Source organism: Nuphar pumila, chromosome 15 (assembly GCF_984573655.1).
Source record: "Nuphar pumila chromosome 15, dmNupPumi1.hap1.1, whole genome shotgun sequence".
Classification (NCBI taxonomy): domain Eukaryota; kingdom Viridiplantae; phylum Streptophyta; class Magnoliopsida; order Nymphaeales; family Nymphaeaceae; genus Nuphar; species Nuphar pumila.
Window position 1 is genome coordinate 36,522,936 of NC_143263.1, and position 25,088 is coordinate 36,548,023.

General features: G+C 36.3%; 1 protein-coding gene across 4 annotated transcripts in view; it reads right to left on the reverse strand.

The window, feature by feature from the left end:
* Positions 1 to 25,088, reverse strand: part of LOC149815139 (AFG1-like ATPase family protein) — a 167,761-nt gene that overhangs the window by 102,111 nt on the left and 40,562 nt on the right. For all 4 annotated transcript variants that reach the window (XR_016427822.1, XR_016427823.1, XM_089988374.1 and 1 more), the window contains exon 6: positions 777 to 1,034. Coding sequence is in view for 2 of the 4 variants with exons in the window: in XM_089988374.1 (XP_089844500.1) it covers positions 777 to 1,034 (258 nt within the window). In the remaining 2 variants the exon portion in view is untranslated. The remainder of the gene's footprint in view (positions 1 to 776; positions 1,035 to 25,088) is intronic.

Here is a 25,088-nt window from a genome sequence, read left to right on the forward strand (position 1 = left end):
GGTGAGTACAATGCATTAAATTAAAAGAAAAAGAAATAAAGAAAAAGGAAAATATAAAACATATTCTTGAAAAAGAATATGTGTAAAATGCCTAAACTACCCCTAATAGGAATATATATATTTTATATGTATAATTGGTAAATACATATACATATATTATATATATGTATATGTATTACATATATATATATATATATAATATATACGAAATTACAAGTTTGATTACATAATTTAACAGATGTACGGGCCGTGATGCATGATTTCTTGATGTTCACGGGATATTTAGAAATAGATTAGTTATTTTCATTTTTGTTATTATAATGTTCAAAATATTTGGTTTATTATTAAATTTCATTAGAAATGGAATGAATTGTGTTGCTTTGGTTTCCCTGTGACACGCCCGAGATGCTTATAAAAAAAAAATCCTCGAAATTCGGGTTAAATTTCGGGTCGTTACAGTCAAACCCATGATTATATGAAATATGGTTCCAATCAAAGGTCAGGTTTGTCTATGGAATTACCAGCAGAATTTTACTTGACCTGAATTGGGCCAGGCTGGACTTTTGTACTGACAAGCAAAGTCAACCCAGGACGATCTTAATCAATGTGATCCATTGAACTTGACATAGGGCCTAACTAGGTTTAATCTGAGTCCAAGGTATTGAACCATGATTAATATTATGTTATTACAAATGATTGAAGTCCTGAAAGCTTTAACACAAAAATTCAAAAAGGCCAATGTACCAAATCTGATTTATGAGCAAGTTGTTCTTTACCTGTATTTCATCAAAGCAAAGAATACTCGCACCTCCTTGGCCAGCTTCCCTATCTACAAGAAATTTGTCTGCTACAGCTGGAAGAATACTCTGCAGTTGCAATTCTTTTCGATATCTTTCTTCAGCAGCCAACCATTCTTTTACTCCAGCGTCAAAGGGCAAATTTTTTATCCAACTGGAAAAACCAGACCACATTGAACCCTCTTGTTCTTTCTTTTTCCAAACTTTGTGCATTTGTTGATGTATTTCAAGCATGGCCTACAAAAAAAGTGATGCAGAAGCTGGCATTAGTGCAACTAAGAGATTAAAGTGTATTAAGAGTGTAACTGATAAATAATCCACTTTAAACCAACCTAAAAACCTAATTAAATGCAGTCATCACTTGTGAGAAAAATATCTTGAAGGCATCATTCCATTACTATACATTTCCGCCAAGCACCAGCTTTCGGATTTCTTCGCTAAGTTATTATCAACTGAGAACAAACTTTTGGATCATAAGTTTGACAGGGAGTGTAGTTGTATGCGTGAATATTTGAGTAATTATACATAGACAGCTTATGACACATAAGGCATTTCTTGTTTTCTTTTTGAATTTTTGTAACCTGTTCCACAGAAGGCAATTCAATCTTTTGTATTATACTTATTATTGATGTAATATTGGTCTATCCACATGCTCTATGGTCAAAGGATAGTGTATGAATAAAATACCTTCTATCGTATTTTTCAGAAACTTAATCCTTTGGTGATATTTTTGAGCTAAGATGCTTCAAACCCTACTAAAACCATTAGTGGTACAAGTTTGATTTAAGACACAAACAGCAATATGCATTTATAACAATACATCCATCAAATACATCCCACCAAACATTTCTAAAAAGTAAAACTACTAGACAAGTTGTCTAACCTCCAAATGTAATAAAAGCAACTGTGAAACCATATAAATTTGAAATAAATCAGATACACTTGGATATAATCTGCCATTCAATTTCCTCACGTGTAATATTCCAGAACTGCTTTGAAAACCACTTTGTGCTACCTATGAATTTTATCATGCTCAATTAGCTTGGACCCTAAATGAGGTGAAATATTGAATGGTAACCTCCAGAAATAAAAGGTTGCTGGATTTCCCCATGGGATTGAGTAATTATTTTATTTTTTTACCCATATATCTTGCATTGATCTAGGCCATAATTACCACAAGCTTCTTAGTATACAAGGTGTGTTTCGGAAGTAAGAAACTTCTCACTTCCTCAAAAAGAAAAGGAAGCTTGTGAAAGTTCTTTTGGTGTTTTGGTGGAACTCTTTGAGTGTTCACCATGTTGTTTTGTTGAATACAATTTGGAGGATCTTGTTTTTTTTACACATACTACATAACACTCGCTTCCCTGCTTCTGCTGCACACATCACTTGTCATATCCATTTTGTTTTCTGGTAACTATGATCCAGACCATTTCCCAGGCAGACATCCACAAAAAAAAACAGATAAAAAATTAACTAGGGAAGCTAGGATCCCCAAAACCAACTGCTCGTAAATGAATAAAAGGGGAAAAGAAGAAACAAGAGGTAGAGACAGAGCCATTTTTGCTCCCAAGAAAGGTGCAGAGTAAGAATCAAATCAGTTAAAAACATTAAGCAATTAACTCCCATTTGTCATGAAGAAAATTGTACTATACACAAAAACTTACACTGCATGCCTAAGATTGTCAACAGATATTCAAATCAAGAATGAATATGAGAAAACACATTTTTAATGGAATCCAAGCACTATTTTATGTACTGCCACTAAAAGTCATTAAAGTGGCGTCAACTAAACACATGATTAATCTGATTAAATTTGGTCCATAAAACAGGCTTATGTTTAAGCTGAAACCAATTAGGAAGCTTTTAATAAAACCAAAATAATATGCAATGGATCCCTGTGCTTAACAAAAAATATGCAGCTAATATATTTGGTTGGTGCAATTTGAGTCAACCTGCCAGACACCTCCAGTCTAAGAGTAGATTGGAGCCTGGATCAGGTCACTTTTTACCTAATGCAATAATTAGACAGAACATATAAAGGAAAACATAGTCAAAATCCTGCAACCAAATGGTTTTCAGAAATATAAACAATAATAATACTAGAGTACAATGAGGAACCGCAGATTTCCTAAAACTTCATTTGATAGAGCTTCCACCTATTGACTCAATGGCTAGTCTAGCATACAATGCTATAAGCAGGCAGGCCGTATGTAATACCTGAAAATTTCAATGTTTAATAAATTCTGAAAATTCAAGTAATGATGAATTTTGAACCAGTTTGGATATGAGTTAAAGTCTAAAAACCCTGATTTCTGAGTAATTGTTGAATCAAAACAAAGATCTAAACTTATATTTGAAACCTTTATGGATTCAAACAAAGAATTGCTCAAAAACTGGAATTTGGGGACATTTTCATAATTAATTAAATTGCCAAGAGCAAAATGGTAATTCACCAATCCAGTGGCATCTTTCGATAAAATCTCCAACTATATAAGGGTAAAAAGATAATTTTTCTTCTACAAATATTTTCATAAAATTAATAAATTTGTTAGCAGCAAAACGGTAATTTGCCACCCCCGATGGCAAGTCGAGCAGTTTTCTGAACTATCCAAGGGTAAAAGAGTAACTTCTTAATTCCCTATGGCATCTTTGAAAGATGGATTTTGATCAGCGGCAAACCTGGTATAAAAAATAGAAATTAAAATATAATATAATATAATATTAAAATTTTATATTATTTTAATAAAAAAATCATGGTTTTGAGAAAACCACTGACCCAAAACCATGGGCACTAGGTGTCACCCCACAGATAAGAGGTGACACCAAGCTCACCTCTCTTTTTGACAAGTGTTAGAAAAAGGGATGAGTCAGCATATTTTTTCAGAAAACTGACATTTGTCAGCTTGTGGAGCCCAGAGGGGGGCAACACCTCCTCTCTCCCCTATAAATACCCCCTCTCTCTCTTCCCAATTCCAACTCAAGCCCTTCTCTCTCTCATGTTTCTCTCTCTAGAATTCTAACCCAGACCTCTGATAAAACCAAAACTTTTTTCGACAAACCCCTTCTAGTCTCTTCCCTCTTTCTATTAGCGATCTTTGTTCCTTCGTAAGAGCTCTCACAGACGAGGATCAGCCTCTGAAGCGCTGCCAGCATGAATTTTGCCCAAAGTAGTAGAAATTGTAAAAGTATCTTTAGCAAGATACTATGATTAAGACCTTAATATTCTTGATGATAAACACGTGCACACATACACAATAAGAACTCTTAGAGCACTTGTGCACAAAAACACAACCCACTAAATCTCACAAAAGCACAAAGGCATAAAAAGAATAAAAAAACACTTTATTAATCACTTGGGCTTTGACCCAAAGCATACACCAATATAATAGAGGGAGGCCCTTTATATAAGACAAGGGAAGGCCCTTGGAGGGGCTCCCACATAGTCGTTGGAGCCCCTCCAACGATCACAAATGTGACCGTTGGAGGGGCCCAACGACTAGTGGTGGGCCCCCAAGGTATTTGCGTACATTGAAAAGAAAAAAAGAAAAATGGGAAAAATAAAGAAAAAAAAAGGAGATTACAAAAAGCATATTCAAGAATTGAATATGCGTAAAATGTGTGAAAAGATTGAACTACCCCTACGGATAATAATAAATATATATTTTATATATATATAATAGGTAGATACATATCCATATATTATATATATGTATATGTATTACCTTATATATATAATATATATTGGATTACAAGATTCAATTAAATAATTTAACACCCCCCCTCAAACTTAGAGCAAGATGCCGAAAGTTTGCCAAGCAGAAAATTGAACCGCGGAGCACACAAAGCTTTGGTGAAGAAATCTGCCAACTGATATTCTGAAGTTACATATGGAAGATCTATAACTCCTTTCAGATACGCTTTCCGAACATAGTGACAGTTCATCTCAATGTGTTTAGTCCGCTCATAAAAAGTATGATTTTTGGCAATGTATATTGCACTCTTGTTATCACAGCATAGTTTGGTGAGCCCTTCTATTGTGATCCCCATGTTTTCTAATAGTTGATGAATCCATACAATTTTCATGGTAGTAGTCGTCATGGTACGATATTCAGCTTTTGTTGAGAATAGAGACACTTTTTGTTGCTTTTTACATCTCCATGAGATCAGCGAGTCTCCTAAAAACACACAAAAAACAGTGGTGGAGTAACGGTTATTTGGGTCACCTCTCCGGTCAGAGTCAGTATAAGCAATTAATTTTAATTTAGAAGAAGAGGATAAGAATACTCCCTTGTTTAGTGTACCATTTATGTATCTCACAATCCACAAGATGACACTCATGTGAACTGATGTTGGTGCATGATGGAACTGACTTGCAGTATGAACTGCATAAGAAATATCTGGTCTAGTAATACTCAGATACATTAATGATCCCACAAGCTGCCTGTAGGGGGGGATCGGAGAGAGGAATGCCATCATCAATCTTCGTTTTAGCTCCTACTATAGCAGAAGTTTCACAAACTTTATCATCCGTAACACCTGACCTGTCAATAACCTCAGATGCAAGCTTAGTTTGAGACAAAAAATACCCTCTATGAGAGTATGTCACTTCAATACCCAAAAAATAAGTTAGGAATTTCAAATCAGACATTTTGAATCTATCCTTTAAAATTGATTTTATGCTTTTAACTCCTTTAGTATCACTTTCGGTTATTAGCATATCATCTACGTACAAAAGCAGAATGACAATCCCTGCATTGATTTTTCTAACGAACAAAGCAGTGTCAGTGAAACAGTTAAACCTATCATACCAAGCCTTGGGGGCTTGTTTTAAACCATAAAGGGTTTTTCGATGGCGAAGCACTTTCACTTTGGGAGTCTCCATTCCTGGTGGAACATCCATATATACCTCTTCATTTAAATCGCCATTTAGGAAGGTATAACATTCATTTGATAGATGTTTCATTTGTTAATTGAAGCAACGGTGATGAGGCATCAGACAGTGATCATTAGGGCTACAGGGGCAAACGTTTGTTCATAGTCAATCATGTATTCTTAACTATATCCATTTGCAAGTAACCGAGCTTTATATCTCTCAAGAGATCCATCGTTCTTAGTCTTTACCTTAAATACCCATATGCACCCTATTGCTTTCTTACCCTTAGGAAGAACTTGAAATTCCCAAGTTTTTGCCCTGTTGAGAGCTGAAAGCTCCACTCATCATTCCTTTTGGCTTCTTCAAAATTCCTAGGTTCTACATAGGAATGAATGGCGCTAAGACAGGCTCTATGTTTAGGAGTAAAGGAACCATATGAGATGAACCTAGAAGGTATCATTCTATTTCTCTCAGTTCTTCATAGATTTTCATCATTTGTTGGATTGGAACCACTAGGTTCACTGTATTTTTCAATCGCACTCCTAAAACTATTTCTGTCTCTATGGGTATATGTTATAGAGTCTCTCGATGCCCCTTCGTCACTATGTTAGGAGATAGGAGGGTGAAAGGGAATATCTTCTTCGTCTTCTTTATCATTGGCCTCATTGGGAGTGAGTTCATCATCACTATCATCATCATAAGCTAATAATTCAAATAAAAAGGAGTAATCCATGTTTTATTTAAAAGGTTCATTTCTTTCAAAACCATTAACATTTTCCAGAAAACTCATATTTCTAGAAACGTATAATTTATCATTCTTAATATCATAACAACGAAACCCATTTTAGGTTTCGAAATATTCAAGAAAGGCGTAGGCAATGGCTTTCGGTGAAAGCTGTGAAAGTATCTTCAACAAGATACTTTAGTCGATAACGCAATAACCTTAAGAATAAATGTGTGAACATACACACCCAAGAACACTTGTGCACAACAAACACAACACACCGAATCACAAATGTGCACTTGCACCCATAAGTTTCATAAACAACTAAAGAGGTTGGGCTATAATCCCAAATCCCTTGAGAGAATACAAGAGGAGCTGCCCATATATATAGGGCTTTGAGGAAGCCTTGGGAGGGGCTCCACATAGTCGTTGGAGCCCCTCCAACGGTCACAAATGTGACCGTTGGAGGGGTCCAACGACTAGTGGGTTGGTGGGCCCCTCCCAATGCAAGTACAAGCATTAAATGCAAAAAAGAAAAAGAAATAAAGAAAAAGAAAAGGAAAATAAATACAAAAACATATTCTCGAAAAAGAATGTGTAAAATTCCTAAACTACCCTTACTAGGAATATATATATTTTATATATATAATTGGTAAATACATATACATATATTATATATATGTATATGTATTACCTTATATATATAAAATATATATGCGAAATTACAAGTTTGATTACATAATTTAACACACCCCCCTCAAACTTAGGGCAAGATGACCGAAAGTTTGCCAAGAAGGAAGTTGAACCGTGGGGCGCACAGGGCTTTAGTAAAGAAATCTGCCAACTGATATTCGGATGTGACATAAGGGAGATCAATAACTCCTCGGAGATATGCTTCACGAACATAGTGACAGTCCATTTCAATGTGTTTAGTCCGCTCATGAAAGGTGTGATTCTTTGCAATGTAGATTGCACTCTTGTTGTCGCAGCATAGCTTGGTGGGTCCTTCAATTTTGATCTCCATGTCTTCTAGCAGTTGGTGAATCCAAACAATCTCCATGGTAGTAGTTGTCATGGCCCGGTATTCAGCTTCAGTTGAGGAGAGCGACACCTTTTGTTGTTTCTTGCATCTCCACGAGATTAGTGAGTCTCCTAAGAACACACAAAAACCAGTGGTGGAGTGACGGTTATTTGGGTCACCTCCCCAATCTGAGTCAGTATAAGCAATCAATTTTAAGTCAGAAGAAGAGGACAGAAAAACTCCCTTATTTATAGTACCCTTTATGTATCTTACGACCCGTAAGATGGCACTCATGTGAACGGATGTAGGCGTATGCTAGAACTGACTTGCAGTATGGACTGCATGGGATATATCTGGTCGGGTAATACTCAGATACATCAGAGATCCTACAAGCTGTCTGTAGGGTGTCGGATCCAAAAGGGGAACCCCATCATCAATTTTCATCTTTGCTCCTACAACCGCAGGAGTTTTACAAAGCTTTTCATCTGTAATACCTGTCCTGTCAATGATCTCAGAAGCAAGCTTAGTTTGAGATAAGAAATATCCTCTAAGAGAGTACGCTACTTCAATTCCCAAAAAATAAGTTAGAAAACCAAAGTCAGACATTTCAAATTTATCTTTTAAAATAGATTTTATACTCTTAACCCCGTTAGAATCACTCCCAGTGATGAGCATGTCATCAACATACAGAAGTAAAATTACAATCCCTGCATTGGATTTTCTAACAAATAGAGTAGTGTCAGTAAAGCAAGAGGAAAAACCATTTTCAATCATAACAGAGTTAAATCTATCATACCAAGCCTTGGGGGCTTGTTTTAGGCCATAGAGTGCTTTCTGAAGACGAAGCACCTTTCCCTTAGGAGTCTCCATTCCAGGAGGAGCATCCATGTAAACTTCTTCGCTTAAGTCGCCATTTAAAAAGACATTTTTCACATCCATTTGATAGATGTTCCATTTGTTGATAGAGGCAACGGTTATAAGACATCGAACAGTGACCATACGAGCTACGAGAGCAAAAGTTTCTTCATAGTCAATACCATATTCTTGACTATATCCTTTTGCAACCAAGCGAGCTTTATACCTTTCAAGGGATCCATCACTTTTAGTTTTTACTTTGAAAACACATCGGCACCCTATTGTTTTCTTGCCTTCAGGAAGATTTTGAAATTCCCAGGTTTTGGCTCTTCTTAGGGCCTCAAGTTCATTGTCCATGGCATTAATCCATTCAGGGGACTTTCGTGCTTCTTCAAAATTTCTAGGTTTTGTATAAGAGTGGATGGCACTAAGGCAGGCTCTATATCTTGGTGAAAAAGAGTCATAGAAAATGAACCTAGAAGGAGGCCTTCTACTTCTCTCAGTTCTACGAGGAATCACTTCATTCTGAGAGGTACTGGAATTGGCATCATTATATCTGTCAAGAGCACTCCTAAAGTTGTTTTGATCTCTATGAGAGTAGGTGATAGGGTCTCTAGGTAATTCAATAGGTTGATGTGACGAAGGTGGTAAGGAGATGTTTTCCTCGGTTTCAAATTCATTTGGGTTACTTTGATCTGACTCATTATCACTAGTGTCATCGTCCTTGTTTAGTAAATCAAATAAAAAAGAATAATCCATATTTTCATTATGGGGGTCACAACGTTCAAATCCACTAATATTTTCCAAAAAACTCACGTTTCTGGAAACATACAATTTATCACTTTTGATATCATAACAACGAAACCCTTTTTGGGTTTCAGAATAGCCAAGAAAGGCACAAGGAATGGCTTTAGGAGAAAGTTTGTCATTCTTATCAGTGAGAACAAAACATTTACACCCAAAGACCCTTAACCTGCTATAATCAGGTTCCTTATCATACAGTTTTTCAAAAGGGGAAATTTTGTTTAAATTTTTCGATGGGAGTCGGTTTATGAGATAGACAGAAGTAAGGGTTGCCTCAGCCCAAAGATTTTTTGGAATGTTTTGAGAAATGAGCAAAGTCCTAGTTGTTTCAATGATGTGCCTGTTCTTTCGTTCGGCTAACCCATTTTGTTGAGGGGTTTTCGGACAAGATTTTTGGTGAAGAATACCAAAATTTTCAAGATAACTCTTGAATTCATTTGAGAGGTATTCTCCTCCAGAGTCAGACCTAAAGATTTTTAAACATCCATTGAATTGATTTGAAATCATCATGTGAAAACTTTTAAAGGTTGAAAAAACTTCATGTTTATGTTTAAGAAAATAGATCCAACAAAACCTAGTATAGTCATCCACAAAGATCACATAATATGAAAATCCTCCTTTTGACATTACCGGAGCCGGTCCCCATACATCGGAAAGGACAATTTCAAATGGTTTTGTCGTAAACATGGATCTTTGAGGAAAAGGCAAACATTTCATTTTCCCAAGAATACATTCATTACACAAAAAATCACTTTTACAAAGATGTTTAACAAAAGGCAAATAGGAGATTTTAACTATATTGGGATGACCCAATCTCTTATGCCATACATGAATATCTTTGTTTTGGACGACGTTGCAAAATTGACTCTTGGGAACTTGAAGAAAATCAACGTAGTAGAGGTCTCCTCTTCTAGAGCCTTCCCCAATCAATCTCCCGGACTGGCGATCCTGTATCCAACACTTATTAGAAGAAAATTTTATATCGCAACCATGGTCCGAGAGTTGGGAAACGGAAAGAAGATTTAGGTTAAGGTTTGGGATAAAACGAATTTTTGGAACAAAGAAGTCTTGTTTTTCAAAATTACTTATTCCTTTAATCTCAAGAGATGTTCCGTCCGCGGTTGATACAAAGGATGGAAAAGAGTTTTTAGAAAAGTTTGAAAGAGAGCAATAGCTAGGGGTCATGTGAAAGGATGCCCCGGAATCTAAAAGCCAAGATGACTTACCGGGGGAAGGGGATGACATAGCGGCTCCGGAAGTGCCTCCCTTGAGAAGAGGTTGTAGAGCTTCTACGATTTGTTGAAGAGAAAAAGACTCACTTGATGAAGAAGGTCGTTCTTCAACTTGAGATGCCATAGCCGTTGCAATCAATTTCTTTCATTTAGGACACAAAGGTTTTGATATGTCCGGGTTCTTTACAATGATAGCAAGTCACTTTGCTATAGTCTCTTTTACCATACCGATCATTTCCTCCTTGACCTTGATTCTTGAAATGAGGAGGTCTATAGGTCCTCATGTTATTTCCCGGTCTTGACACGGCATTAGCCATTTCACCATCTTCTTGAGTAGAGGAAGTAACAAGAATGCTAGGATTATTTTTGCCAATCCCCATACGGGTTTCTTCACCACTTAGCTTGGTGATAACATCTTCAAGTGAGGGGGATGTGAAGGCGGAGAGAAGAGAGGACCGAACTTGTTCAAATTCGGGTCTAAGGCCATTTAAAAAATTAAAGAACCGGTCTTCTTCAAGTTGTTTGTGCCTTAATTCGATTGCCTCACCACTCCATTTAGGTTCAAGGATTGCAAGCTCGTCCTAGATAGAGGATAATTCGGCAAAGTACTCCCGAATGGTCATGTCATTTTGTTGGAGAGTCAAAGCCCACTTTTGGAGAAAGTACTTGTGGGATAGATCTCTTGAGGTGTACATTTTCTCAAGATATATCCAAGCTTCGGAGGCCCTTTTAAATTTGATGATATTGGCGTTTATCTTGGTCTCAACGGATGAAAACATCCAAGATAAGATCTTGAAGTTCTTCATTTCCCAATCATCATGTTTCTTAGAATACTCTCCAAGAGCCTTTTGTCTTTCATCCCCTTCAAGGATCTTAATATCCGCTCCTTCAATAATGGTAATTTTGGGTTCCGGTTCCGGTTCTGGTTCTGGTTCCGGTTCCGGTATGGATCCATGAACGTAACCCCGAAGCCCCTTTCCTTTAATATGGGCTTCCATATTACCGGCCCAAACATGATAGTTTGAGTCATTAAGCTTAAACCCAAGGGAGAAATGGGAGTCTTTTTCGCCCATTAGAGAGGAAAGAATGCAAGGGATAGTACGTACCTTAATTACTTTTTGCGTCTTTCTTGACAAGAGAGGCTCCTAAAATATTGCTCGAAGAAGGTGATCCCCTTTGATTTCAAAAAACTTGAAGGCACGCTTTTCGAGGAATGCAAGAGGAGGCGAATCGCAATTCTTCTTCTTCAACGAGGCTCTGATACCATGTGAAAGTATCTTCAACAAGATACTTTAGTCGATAACACAATAACCTTAAGAATAAATGTGTGAACATACACACCCAAGAACACTTATGCACAACAAACACAACACACCGAATCACAAATGTGCACTTGCACCCATAAGTTTCATAAACAACTGAAGAGGTTGGGCTATAATCCCAAATCCCTTGAGAGAATACAAGAGGAGCTGCCCATATATATAGGGCTTTGAGGAAGCCTTGGGAGGGGCTCCACATAGTCGTTGGAGCCCCTCCAACGGTCACAAATGTGACCGTTGGAGGGGTCCAACGACTAGTGGGTTGGGCCCCTCCCAATGCAAGTACAAGCATTAAATGCAAAAAAGAAAAAGAAATAAAGAAAAAGAAAAGGAAAATAAATACAAAAACATATTCTCGAATAAAATTCCTAAACTACCCTTACTAGGAATATATATATTTTATATATATAATTGGTAAATACATATACATATATTATATATATGTATATGTATTACCTTATATATATAAAATATATATGCGAAATTACAAGTTTGATTACATAATTTAACAAAAGCTTGTAGTTCTTGTCCGTAAGAACAAAGCATTTGCAACCGAAAATTCTCAATCGACTATAGTCGGGTTCTTTGGTATACAATATTTCAAAAGGCGAGATATTGTTCAAGTTTTTCGAAAGTAGTTGATTTATTAGATAGACAGACGCTAAAGCAACTTCAGCCCAAAAACCTTTTGGAATTTTTTGAGAAATAAGTAGAGTTTGAGTTGTCTCTATTATGTGTCTATGCTTTCTTTCGGCTAATCCATTTTGTTGAGGGGTTTTCGGACAAGATCTTTGGTGAAGAATACCATGACTTTCAAGATAATTTTTGAATTCACCTGAAAGGTATTCTCCACCAGAGTCAGTTCTAAAAATTTTTAGATCCCCATTGAATTGATTTTTAATTATCATATGATAGGTTTTAAAAGTCGAAAAAACTTCATATTTGTGTTTAAGAAAATAAATCCAACAATATCTCGTGTAGTCGTCAACAAAAATGACAATATGCAAAACCTCCTTTTGACAAAACAGGTGTCGGTCCCCATACATCCGGATGGACAATTTCAAAAGGTCTTGTTGTAAACATAGATCTTTGACAAAAAGGTCATTTTTTCATTTTCCCAAGTATACAATCGTTACAATTGAAATCACTTTTACATAGACTTTTAACAAAAGGTAAATGAACATTTTTTACAATATTTGGATGTCCATGTCTCTTGTGCCACACATTAATATCTTTTTGTTAGACAACATTATAAAATGGGTTCTTTGGAATTTGAAGAGAATCGACGTAGTAAAGATCCCCCTTCCTAGAGTCGTCCCCAATTAACTTCCCGGACCGGCGATCCTGTATCCAATATTTGTTAGATGAAAATTTTATATCACACCCATGATCCGAGAGTTGAGAATCCGAAAGTAAATTTAAGTTTAATTTAGGTATAAATCTAATTTTTGGAATAAAAAACCCTTGTTTTTCAAATTTTTCAATTCCTTTTACTTCAAGAGATGTTTCATCCGCGGTTGAAACAAATGATGGAGAGCGATTATTTGAGTAATCGGAAAAAGAAGTCATACTTGGGGTCATGTGAAATGAAGCACCCGAATCTAAAAGCCACGATTGTCTTACCAGGAGAAGAGGTTGACATGGCGGCTCCGGAAATAGCCCCTTTGAGAAAAGGTTGAATAGCATCCACAATGTGTTGCAATGAGAGCTTCATTTGAAGATGATGAGCACTCTTCCTTTTGGGGTTGGGATGTGGTAGCCATGGCTAGCAACTTCTTCCATTTTGAACATATTGGCTTGATGTGCCCTGGTTTCTTACAAAAGTGGCACAAGAGCTTACTATAATCCCTCTTTCTTCCTTGACTGCTTGAACTTTGGTTTTGATTCTTGAAATGAGGAGCCTTGTAGGTCCTTAAATTACTCTCTGGTCTTGAAACGACATTAACACCTTCATTTTCTTCATTATTGGAAGGTGTTGCTAGAACACTTGGGTTATTCTTACTTATACCCATACGTGTCTCTTCCCCACTTAGTTTAGTAATTATATCTTCAAGAGAGGGGGAAGTGAAGGCGGATTGGAGAGATGATCGGATTTGTTCAAATTTGAGCCTAAGCCCATTCAAAAAATTTTAAAAACGATCTTCTAATTGCTTGTGCCTAAGCTCAAAAGCCTCTCCGCTCCATTTGGGTTCAAGCATGGCAAGCTCATCCCAAATGGAAGACAACTCTGCAAAATACTCTCTAATAGTCATTTCGTTTTGTTGAAGGGTCAAGGTCCTTTTTTGAAGATAGTATTTGTGGGTCAAATCCCTTGAAGTGTGCATTTTTTCAAGGTATTCCCACGCTTGAGAAGCTTTCTTGAACTTAATAATGTTGGCATTGATGCTTGTCTCCACAAACGAGAAAATCTATGAGAGGATTTTGAAGTTCCTCATCTCTCATTCTTCATGTTTTTTGCTATAATCTTCAAGAGCCTTGGCTTTTTCTTTTCCTTCAAGAATTTTTATTTATCCTCTCTCCATCAAGGTGATCTTGGGCTCCAGTTCGAGAATCGAGTCTTGGACATAGCGCCAAAGCCCTTTTCCTTTAATATGTGCTTCCATATTTCCGGCCCAAACGTGATAATTGGAGTAAGTTTAAAACCGAGAGAGAAATGAGAGTCTTTTTCGCCTATTGGAGAGGAGAAATGAGGAAAAAATATAAGTACTTCAAGAGATTTTTAGATCTTTCTTGGTGGAAGAATCTTCTAAAGTATTGGATGAACGAAAGGATCCACCCCAATCACCAAATATTTGAGGGCACGTTTTTCGAGGCGCCGGAAAAATATGAGAATCCACATGATCTTTCTTTCTCCAACCTCGCTTTGATACCATGTAAAAGTATCTTTAACAAGATACTATGATCAAGACCTTAATATTCTTGATGATAAACACGTGCACACATGCACAAAAAGAACTCTTAGAGCACTTGTGCACAAAAGCACAACCCACTAAATCCCACAAATGCACAAAGGCATAAAAAGAATAAAAAAACACTTTATTAATCACTTGGGCTTTGACCCAAAGCATACACCAATATAATAGAGGGAGGTCCTTTGTATAAGGCAAGGGAAGACCCTTGGAGGGTCTCCCACATAGTCGTAGGAGCCAAATGTAACCGTTATAGGTGTTAAAATACAGTTTGCATATGGATCTGGATCCAGATCCATACGCATGTTAAATGAAACACATGCTCATATAACCTCATTAATGGCATATTTGCAATATCATTGTATACCTTTTACTTTATAATGTTTAGGGTTTTGGAGGTCGTGTGATTGAGTGTTGCCCCAGCCATTGTGCATTTCTCTCTCTCTCTCTCTCTCTCTCTCTCTCTCTCTCTCTCTCTCTCTCTCTCTCTCTCTCTCTCTCTCTCTCCTTGTTTCCTGTGTAAGCTGAACCAGATTCATATGAAAGCAAATCTGATATGGTATCAGAGCTACTGCGTGAACAGCCTCTTGCGTGAACAGCGTGAACAGCCCCTGATCAGCGTGCCTTCCTTTTTATCTTCTGAAGGTCCCAGCGTGGACAGATCATCGAGAACAGCAACCTTCCTTCAGCGTGAACAGCAGATCTGAACAGCCCCGGCGTGAACAGCGTGCCTTGCGTGAACAGCGTGAAACCCCTGATCAGCGTAACAACAGCCTTCTGAAATCTTCTCATCTGAAATCTCATCTTCAGCGTAAAGCTACTGCGTGAACAGCCCCTGCGTGAACAGCGTGCCTTGCGTGAACAGCGTGAAACCCCTGATCAGCATAACAGCAGCCTTCTGAAATCTTCTCATTTGAAATCTCATCTTCTGAAATCTCATCTTCTGAAAGTTGGTACCTTTCTCTTATCCTTTCAGCGTGCTCATCGATCATTTCTTTTCTGTTACTCATTTTTTGTTGTTCTCGTTCATTGGTATCTGTTTATCTTCTTCATTCCATCGTCTGTCTTGGTTCCATCTTTTCCTAAACATCAACGACTGCATCCTTTAAACCAGCTTTTTGATTCCACTAGTTTTTTTTTTCTTTCCTTTATTGCTGCTTTAGTGTTCTTTGTGCAACACTTTTGGTAGTACAAGTATATGCCTTATTAAAGTTTTACTGATTGATTAAGTGATCTCAAATCTGTTTCTTTCTTTTCATTCATCTTGTTTGCTTATTCATTGTTCCACTGATATGGACTACTCTTCATCATCCGGTCCCTCTGCCAATTTCTTGAGTCAGCTCGTTACAGAAAAACTTACTCATTCTAATTTTTTGACCTGGAAGAGGCAAATCCTTTCTTTTATACGGAGTCAGGATCTCGATGAACATTTGGATGGTTTAGTTCCTATACCACCACGGCTTATTTTGCAGGAAACCAAGGATGAGAAGGGTGACACAATTACCATTTCTATTAAGAATCCAGAGTATACAGCTTGGAGGAAGCTGTTAGAAAGTGACTTGGAATACATTGGGTTCAATAATGAACCCATACTTATGCACGTGGAGTGCAAATATACCCATTAAAGGGAAACAACATAAGCACATAATGTGCTAACACATAAAACCCATAAAAAGGGAAAAATATGACATAAAGTCATAAGTTGCATATCATTGAAGAATAATGGAGAAGGGGTAAAAACCCCATTACAATGGAGCATAAGCTCCCTCAAGGATTAAGAAATACAAAGGGGAGAGCCCCTATTTATAACAACAAAAAGGAGCCTTGGAGGGGCTCGACTCATAGACGTTGGAGCCCCTCCAACGGTCACAAATGTGACCGTTGGAAGGGGCCCAACGTCTATTTGAGTGGGCCCCCCAAGGTACCTTTTGGTACTTGAGAAAAAAGAAATAAAAAATAAAAGAAAAATAAAAATAAAATAAATTACAATCACATTCATAAAGTGAATGTGCGTAAAACAGAGGAAAAGACTAAAATACCCCTACGGCTAAACAAAAGGAAAATATATATTTTATATATATAAATAGGAGGATACATATACATATATACCATATATGTATATGTATCATCTTTTATATATATAAAATATGTCTAATTACAACAATTGATGGGTACATTTTAACACCCCCCCTCAAGCTTTGCAGGGAAACGAAAAGATTGAAAAAAAAGGGCAAAACTCCACGAGGCTTCGGCGACTCCAAGAGGCTTCGGCAAGGATGCAATGAAACTTGAAATAGCCTTCCTCCAATTGTCTTCAAATGATGAACCCATTTCCCGAACCATCCAGGGTACTTCCCTTTGTCCTATCTCCAAGATCCTGAGAAAAGAAAACAACAAAGAACAAGTAAACAATATCTTTGCACTTTACTAAAAAATGAACATTCCTAACAAGGTGCAAAATTTATGCATAATATGATAGTTACTTTAGTATGAAACAAAAATTTTAGAAAACCAAAGTTTCTAAATCATACATTATATTAAAACAAAATGAGCGGAAGCAAATTATGCAAAAATTGCAAGAATGCATAATGCATTCATAAGGTCCACCACTGGACAAATATAACCCCATAATGGGGAATAACAAAATGATCCACTAAGGGATACCACAAGAAGCCTACGAAGAGGCATAACATACATATGCTTTATTGAATGAGAGCCCAAAAAAGGCCATAAAGAGCATATGCATATACGAATCATAATATGAATTGATACTCAAAGAACTAAAACATGCTTCAAACATGTAGTGAAGTTCTAAAAAAGAGAAACGAAGTCTCCAAGCATACTTTAGGCAAAATAAACCCAAGAGTTCACAAGGTTTTTAAAAACATTTATGAAAGTCACACTTATAAAAAAAAACATTTTACATATAAGGGTGGCAAAAACCATAAGCACTTAATATATAGATTAAATGCTAAGAAATCAATCAAAAAGATGATTTACTTGAAAAACACAAGTCATAAATGAAATTTTGCCAATTTCAACAATAGTTTATCCATTACAAACATCTTCCTCATTAGTCCTCCAAAACCCATAAATCAAGTGTATAAGCTACTAGATCAAGAATATAAAGTCATTAAAGGCCAAGGACACACACAAAGGTGTGTAAAAGAACCTCTTGTCTACATATAATAATACTTGAAATAAGTGCATCTACGACAAGAACAAGAGAATACATGCCAACATGGACTAAAATGTATCTCTTGTCTACGTAAAAAATACACTTAAAACCAAGTATGTTCAGCTACTAGAACAAGAGTAATAAGCCAACCATGGGTTAAAACATAATACATCTCTTGTCTACATATGATAGCACTTGAAATGAATGAAATAAGCCAACCATGGGCATACATCTTAAGCGACTAAAACAAGGACACAAACGCCAACATAGGCTAAAAATCACACACCATGGTGTGAATCAACGTGCCTTGTCTACATATAAAAACACTCAAGACAAGTGTGTTCAGCTACTAGACCAAGAGAGCAAAAGCCAACAAAGGGCTAAAAACACACGAAGGTGTAATAAAATTCTTGTCTACATATGATGACACTTAGATAATGGGCATAAAAGGAAAGGACTTTTGAGGCAATAAAGCTTGTAATGACAACATATAAATAAAACCTCGAATGAAACAATACTCCTTTTAAAATGAATTCTCATAACAATAACATGCATGTAAAAGATATCTTCAACAAGATACTATAATCGATAAAATAAAATTCTTGAGAACAAATGTGTGAACATACACACACCAAGAACACTTAGAATACTTGTGCAAAATCACAAGAACACATGTGCACAACGAACACAACATACGGAATCACAAATGTGCAAATGCACTCATAAGATTCATAAACAAATAAAAGGTTGGGCTATAATCCCAAAACATCTTGATTTTAAATGTACCTTAAAACATTTAAGGTTTCAAATACCATATGTCCATCACATTTACTTAGAAGCATCCATAATATCAATGGCACAAGAACAAACTAGTGACACACTCATATATCAAATCATTCTAGAGTCCCAAGGTGCCCATAACTCACCTCAACCACCATCTATAATATGGTAAGTGGACAATCTAAAAAGACATAACAACGAGTGTCACACTCATAATTAGAGATCATATACCAAATCATTCTAGAGTCCCAAGGTGCCCATAACTCACCTCAACCACCATCTATAATATGGCAATTTGGACAATCTAAAATGATATAACACGAGGTGCCCATAACTCACCTCAACAAACATCTCTAATAAAACAATAATAAGGCCAAAACAATGATGCATTAAATAACATGTGATGGACAAACATAAATGCCACAAAAGGGCAATAAACACAAGGAATCATTTTCCAAATAAAAAAATTTTACAAAGAGGACCGATTAACAAATTGAATCAAAGGTCCAATATAATCCATCAAAATAATTTTGCATAACCACGAATTATGCTTAATCTTCAAAAGAAGTCTTGTACACCAAAAAAGGCTTACTATGCAACATAACATGAAATATTAAGCAACATCATGTGTATGAACCGATTTGGAACAAACAAGCCTTAACTATGAAAGACATAAGGTGCAATTAAACGGTGAAGTTGGTGAAGTTCAAAAATAACAAACTTAGGCCAATATAGGCATTCATAAAGATGGTGAATTTCGAAAAACTTATGAAATCTACTATTTCAACTTAAAAATGATAAACAATCATGAAATCTTCATAAAAGAGTATATACTCACAAGAAGATTATAAGGACCGAAAGGCTCCTTAAGGAGAGTTTGAACAAACAAACATATACAACTCCCAAAGAAGGATAGAACTCCATTAAAGTGGAAGAAATCCCAACAAAATAGATTCATTAACAAAACCTTATGATAAATAAGATTGTACTATGGCTTAAATAAAAAGTAAACATTTATTGAGGAAAAATTTAACACTCTTAAGTTTTATCGAAAAACATGACTTAATAGATTATTACCTACTCCTAATGAAATAAGTACACAATAAACATTAGTGAAGACCATAACTTTTGTAATGAAATATGCGGAAAAGCAAAAGAGTGCATTAAGCACTTACAACATTCACTAATGAACAAACAAAAGGGCAAACACCAAAACCCACAAGAGACAATCACAACATAAAAATATAAATGTCTCTTATTGAAAAGAGAGAGAACTCTCTAAATGTTGAAAACATCCTTAAGAGTGTAAAGATGGAAAGAAAATCACCATATTCCATAAGATCATTTTAAAACTTAATTCAACCGGTATTAAAAAAAAAACTTTCTTAATTAAATGTTGCTCATATAAAACGGACACATAATATGGAATTTTTCATGTATGCCAAACATTTTTCAAAAAACCATATTTCACAAGCATTTTAATCTTAACATACCTTTCTTTAAAGACTAAACATTCATATAAAGGTATTTTCATAAACAAGGTTAGGTTTAAAATGTAAATTCAAAGTTCCAACGGTCATAAATTTTTACCGACCCATTAAAGCAAGTTTTGAGCAATCATATATCTAATTTTTCGCCAAACAAGTTATCATTTAAAGTTTTTCAAAGAAAAACATACGAAAACGATTCAATGGAGTAGCAAGAAACTCAAAAAAAACATAATGACAAAAATCACACATAAAGAAAAGAACATATTTCATTCTTCATACAATACTCAAAGAAATAGAATGCATACCGAATAACTATAAGAAAGACAATAGAGAGAAATGAATACTTCACCATTTTTCTTTAACAAATTCTTGAATACAACGCTTCTCGATGCACCAAAGAGCAACTCGATCTCAACCTTGCTCTGATACCATGTTAGAAAGTGACTTGGAATACATTGGGTTCAATAATGAACCCATACTTATGCACGTGGAGTGCAAATATACCCATTAAAGGGAAACAACATAAGCACATAATGTGCTAACACATAAAACCCATAAAAAGGGAAAAATATGACATAAAGTCATAAGTTGCATATCATTGAAGAATAATGGAGAAGGGGTAAAAACCCCATTACAATGGAGCATAAGCTCCCTCAAGGATTAAGAAATACAAAGGGGAGAGCCCCTATTTATAACAACAAAAAGGAGCCTTGGAGGGGCTCGACTCATAGACGCTGGAGCCCCTCCAACGGTCACAAATGTGACCGTTGGAAGGGGCCCAACGTCTATTTGAGTGGGCCCCCCAAGGTACCTTTTGGTACTTGAGAAAAAAGAAATAAAAAATAAAAGAAAAAGAAAAATAAAATAAATTACAATCACATTCATAAAGTGAATGTGCGTAAAACAGAGGAAAAGACTAAAATACCCCTACGGCTAAACAAAAGGAAAATATATATTTTATATATATAAATAAGAGGATACATATACATATATACCATATATGTATATGTATCATCTTTTATATATATAAAATATGTCTAATTACAACAATTGATGGGTACATTTTAACAGAAGCGGGATCAGTCTTTGGTTGCTTATATTACGTCAACACTTTCTCAAGAAGTGTTGGTTGCCAACTTGAATCTAGAACAGAGTGATGATGGAATATGGTATGTTGACTCTGGGGCAGCCGCTCATGTCACTGGCAATGCAGGTAAGTTCTCTACCTTGACTCCTTATCTTGGTAAATCTAATATTGTAACTAGAGATGGGACTCACCACCCTATTTCAAACATTGACAATGTCCTCATTCCTTTGTCTGAGTCATCTATTTCTTTATCTGATGTTGTTCATGCGCCAAATATAAAGAAAAATATTATCTCTGTTTCTAAGCTTGTTGACTCTGCCAATTCATCTGTGGAATTTACTCCTACTTCTGTCTTTGCCAAGGATCTTCAAACGAAGGAGATGTTCGCTAAAGGAGAGCGACGTGAAAACATGTATGTCTTCAATGAAGATTCAACCTCCAGTGTCCTGAAGCCCAAGTCTGATCATGTCTCCAAAAGCGTCTTAAGTATATCCAAATGTAATAAGCCAGATCTCTGGCATTCTCGTCTTGGTCATTGTAGTCAAGTCTATTGAAAAGTTAGTGTCCAATGGTTTTCTGTCAGAGTATGTTTCATCTTCATTGAAGGATAAAATGTGTCCCAGTTGTCAGGTCTGCAAAAAGTCATGTACTTCCTTTTCATCAAATAAATAAAAGAGCCTCCATGCCCTTTGAAATAATATGTTCTGATGTTTGGGGCCCAGCCCCCAATCCTTCCTCTTCTGGAAGCAAATATTATGTATCTTTTATTGATAGTTTCTCTCGTTTTACCTGGATATTCTTTATGAAACACAAATCAGAGGTTTTTTCCATCTTCCGTCATTTTCATGCCTATGTTAAAACTCAATTCTCCCAAAACATTCAAATTCTCCAATGTGATGGAGGTGGTGAGTATTCCTCCAAAGAATTTTTAGATTTTCTCCAAGATAATGGGATACATTGTAGAGTTTCTTGCCCGTACACTCCACAACAAAATGGAATTGCTGAACGTAAACATAGACATATTGTGGAAAGTGCAATGAGTATGATGCATGATTGTAACTTGCCCATTAGTCTTTGGACAGAAGCTTTTCACATCGTCACTCATGTGATAAATCGTCTTCCTCTGTCTATCCTTGAAAATCAGTCTCCCTATTACGTTCTCTTTGGTGCACATCCTGATTATGATGAGTTACGAGTTTTTGGATGCACATGTTATGTACACATTGATAAATCCATGAGAACTAAATTTCAGGACAAAGCCTCCATATGTCTATTTGTTGGTTATGCAGATGAACATAAGGGCTACAGGTGTTATGACCCTGCCAATAAGAAGGTTAGGATTTCCAGAAATGTTGTTTTTAATGAAAATAGTTTTCTGAAAAGTAAAGCAAATCACAATCGAGAACACGGTGACGCAACTGGAAATTGGTATGATCCATGGCTTAATGTTGAACTTATTTCACATACTGCCGAACATAATATTTTGATCCCTGAAGACATACATGGTGAGACAGTTTCAGATGATGCATCACAAACAGCATGTCTGAGATACAAAGGTAATGTGTATACCAGGAGACCCAAAGAGCAAACAAATGTACCTGCTGAAGAACACGTTGCTTTGCCTGATAACAAAGAAGCACTAAGAAGATCAGGTAGGATAAGACATCCTATTGAAAAATGGGTTAGTTATGACAACTTTTCTATGGACTTTCAAATTTTTCTATCCAAGATTGAGAAACATGATGAACCACTTGGTTTTCATCAAGCTGTCCAATCCAACAAATGGATTGAAGCGATGAATGAGGAGATCGAGGCACTTCATGAGTGTCAAACATGAGAGATAGTTGGGCGTCCTCTAGATAAGAATGTTGTTGGTTCCAAATGGGTATATAAAATTAAATATAAACCGGATGGTAGCATTGAACGGTACAAGGCACGTCTCGTAGCCAAGGGTTTCACTCAAGAATATGGTCAGGATTACGATAAGACATTCAGCCAAGTGGTGAAAATGGGAACTATTCGCATCATACTTGGCTTGGCCATTGAACATGGTTGGATCCTTAGTCAACTTGATGTTAAAAATGCATTTCTTCATGGAAATTTAAAGGAAGAGGTCTACATGGAGCAGCCTCAAGGTTATACAGAGGGAGACCCAAAAGAGTATGCATGCAAGTTAACCAGAGCCTTGTATGGTTTGAAGCAAGCTTCCAGGTCATGGTTCGAAAGCTTCTCCTTAGAAATTCAGAAACATGGTTTCTTTCGTTCCCAACTAGATCATTCTCTGTTCATATACAAGAATGATACCACCCTGGTTTTCTTACTCATATATGTTGATGACATTGTGATCATTAGTAATGCTCCAGACCACATTCAACGAATTAAAGTTTTATTGAGTATGCAGTTCAAAATGAAAGACCTTGGGGAACTGAGATACTTTCTTGGTGTAGAGGTGGACAGACAAGATAACAAAATGTCATTAACTCATCACAAATACACTCTTGATCTTCTGGCTAAAGCAGGAAAGACAGATTGTAAACCTCTGCCTACACCCATTGTTGTCAACCAAAAGCTCAGTATTTGTGATGGTGAGTTATATCCTGATGCAGTCAAGTATCGCAGTTTAGTGGGTATGTTGCAATATCTTACCTTTACTAGACCAGACATTGTATATTCTGTTAATCAAGTATCTCAGTTCATGCATAAACCAAAGACTGGTCACATGGATGCTGTCAAACGCATCCATCGCTATCTAAAAGGAACAGTAGGCGATGGACTTACGTATATTCAATCTTCATGGAAGTCCCCAAAACATAACATACTGTCCTATACAGATGCAGACTGGGCAGGGGATCCACATGAGAGGAGGTCTGTTTCAGGATATTGTGTTTTCATTGGAAGAAATCTTGTCTCATGGAGTAGCAGAAAACAGAAAGTTGTGGCAAGGTCTAGCACAGAGGCAGAGTATAGATCTATGGCAGCCACCACTGCAGAAGTGACCTGGATTAGGCATCTACTTACAGAAATGGGGGAGGATATTTCAAATTCGACACTTATGTGTGATAATAAAAGTGCTATACAAATTGCATTCAATCTCATTCATCACAGCCGAACTAAGCATATTGAGATTGATCAACATTTCATCAGACAAAAGATAGCAGACAAAGAGATTGAACCAGTTTATGTGCCTTCAGAAGACCAAATTGCTGATATGTTTACCAAAGGTCTTACAAGTCAACGTTTCTGGTATCTGAAGAACAAGTTGCACATGGTTCACTCCCATGCACAACTTGAGGGAGGGTATTAGAATATGGGCTGGATATGGATCCATTTAATAAATGATCCATATCCATTCTCAGGCTTTGTATTTTAATGTAATGAGTTACTAATACAAGGGCATTTTTGTCCACGTGTGAATTATTGTAACCCTATTAAGCTAATGACTGGTAAAGGAAACAGGCTGCCGATTCTCAACAACAATATCAGAGCTCTCTCTCTCTCTCTCTCTCTCTCTCTCTCTCTCTCTCTCTCTCCTTGTTTCCTCTGTAAGCTGAACCAGATTCATATGAAAGCAAATCTGATAATAGGGGCCCAACGACTAGTGGTGGGCCCCCCAAGGTACTTGAGTACATTGAAAAGAAAAATGGGAAAAGTAAAGAAAATAAAAAGGAGATTACAAAAAGCATATTCAAGAATTGAATATGCGTAAAATGTGTGAAAAGATAGAACTACCCCTATGGCTAATAATAAATAAATATATATTTTATATATATAATAGGTAGATATATATACATATATTATATATATGTATATGTATTACCTTATATATATATATATATATAATATATATTGGATTACAAGATTCGATTATATAATTTAACACAAATTTCAAAGTAGGATCGCAGAAGCGCTGCCCAAAGTCTCTAAACAAGGTTAGTACTCACATCTCTCCTTTAGAACCAAATCTAGGCTTGTAGGACCTCCTATTCTTCCTCTGAACCCTTAGGACTTCTCTCTGAATT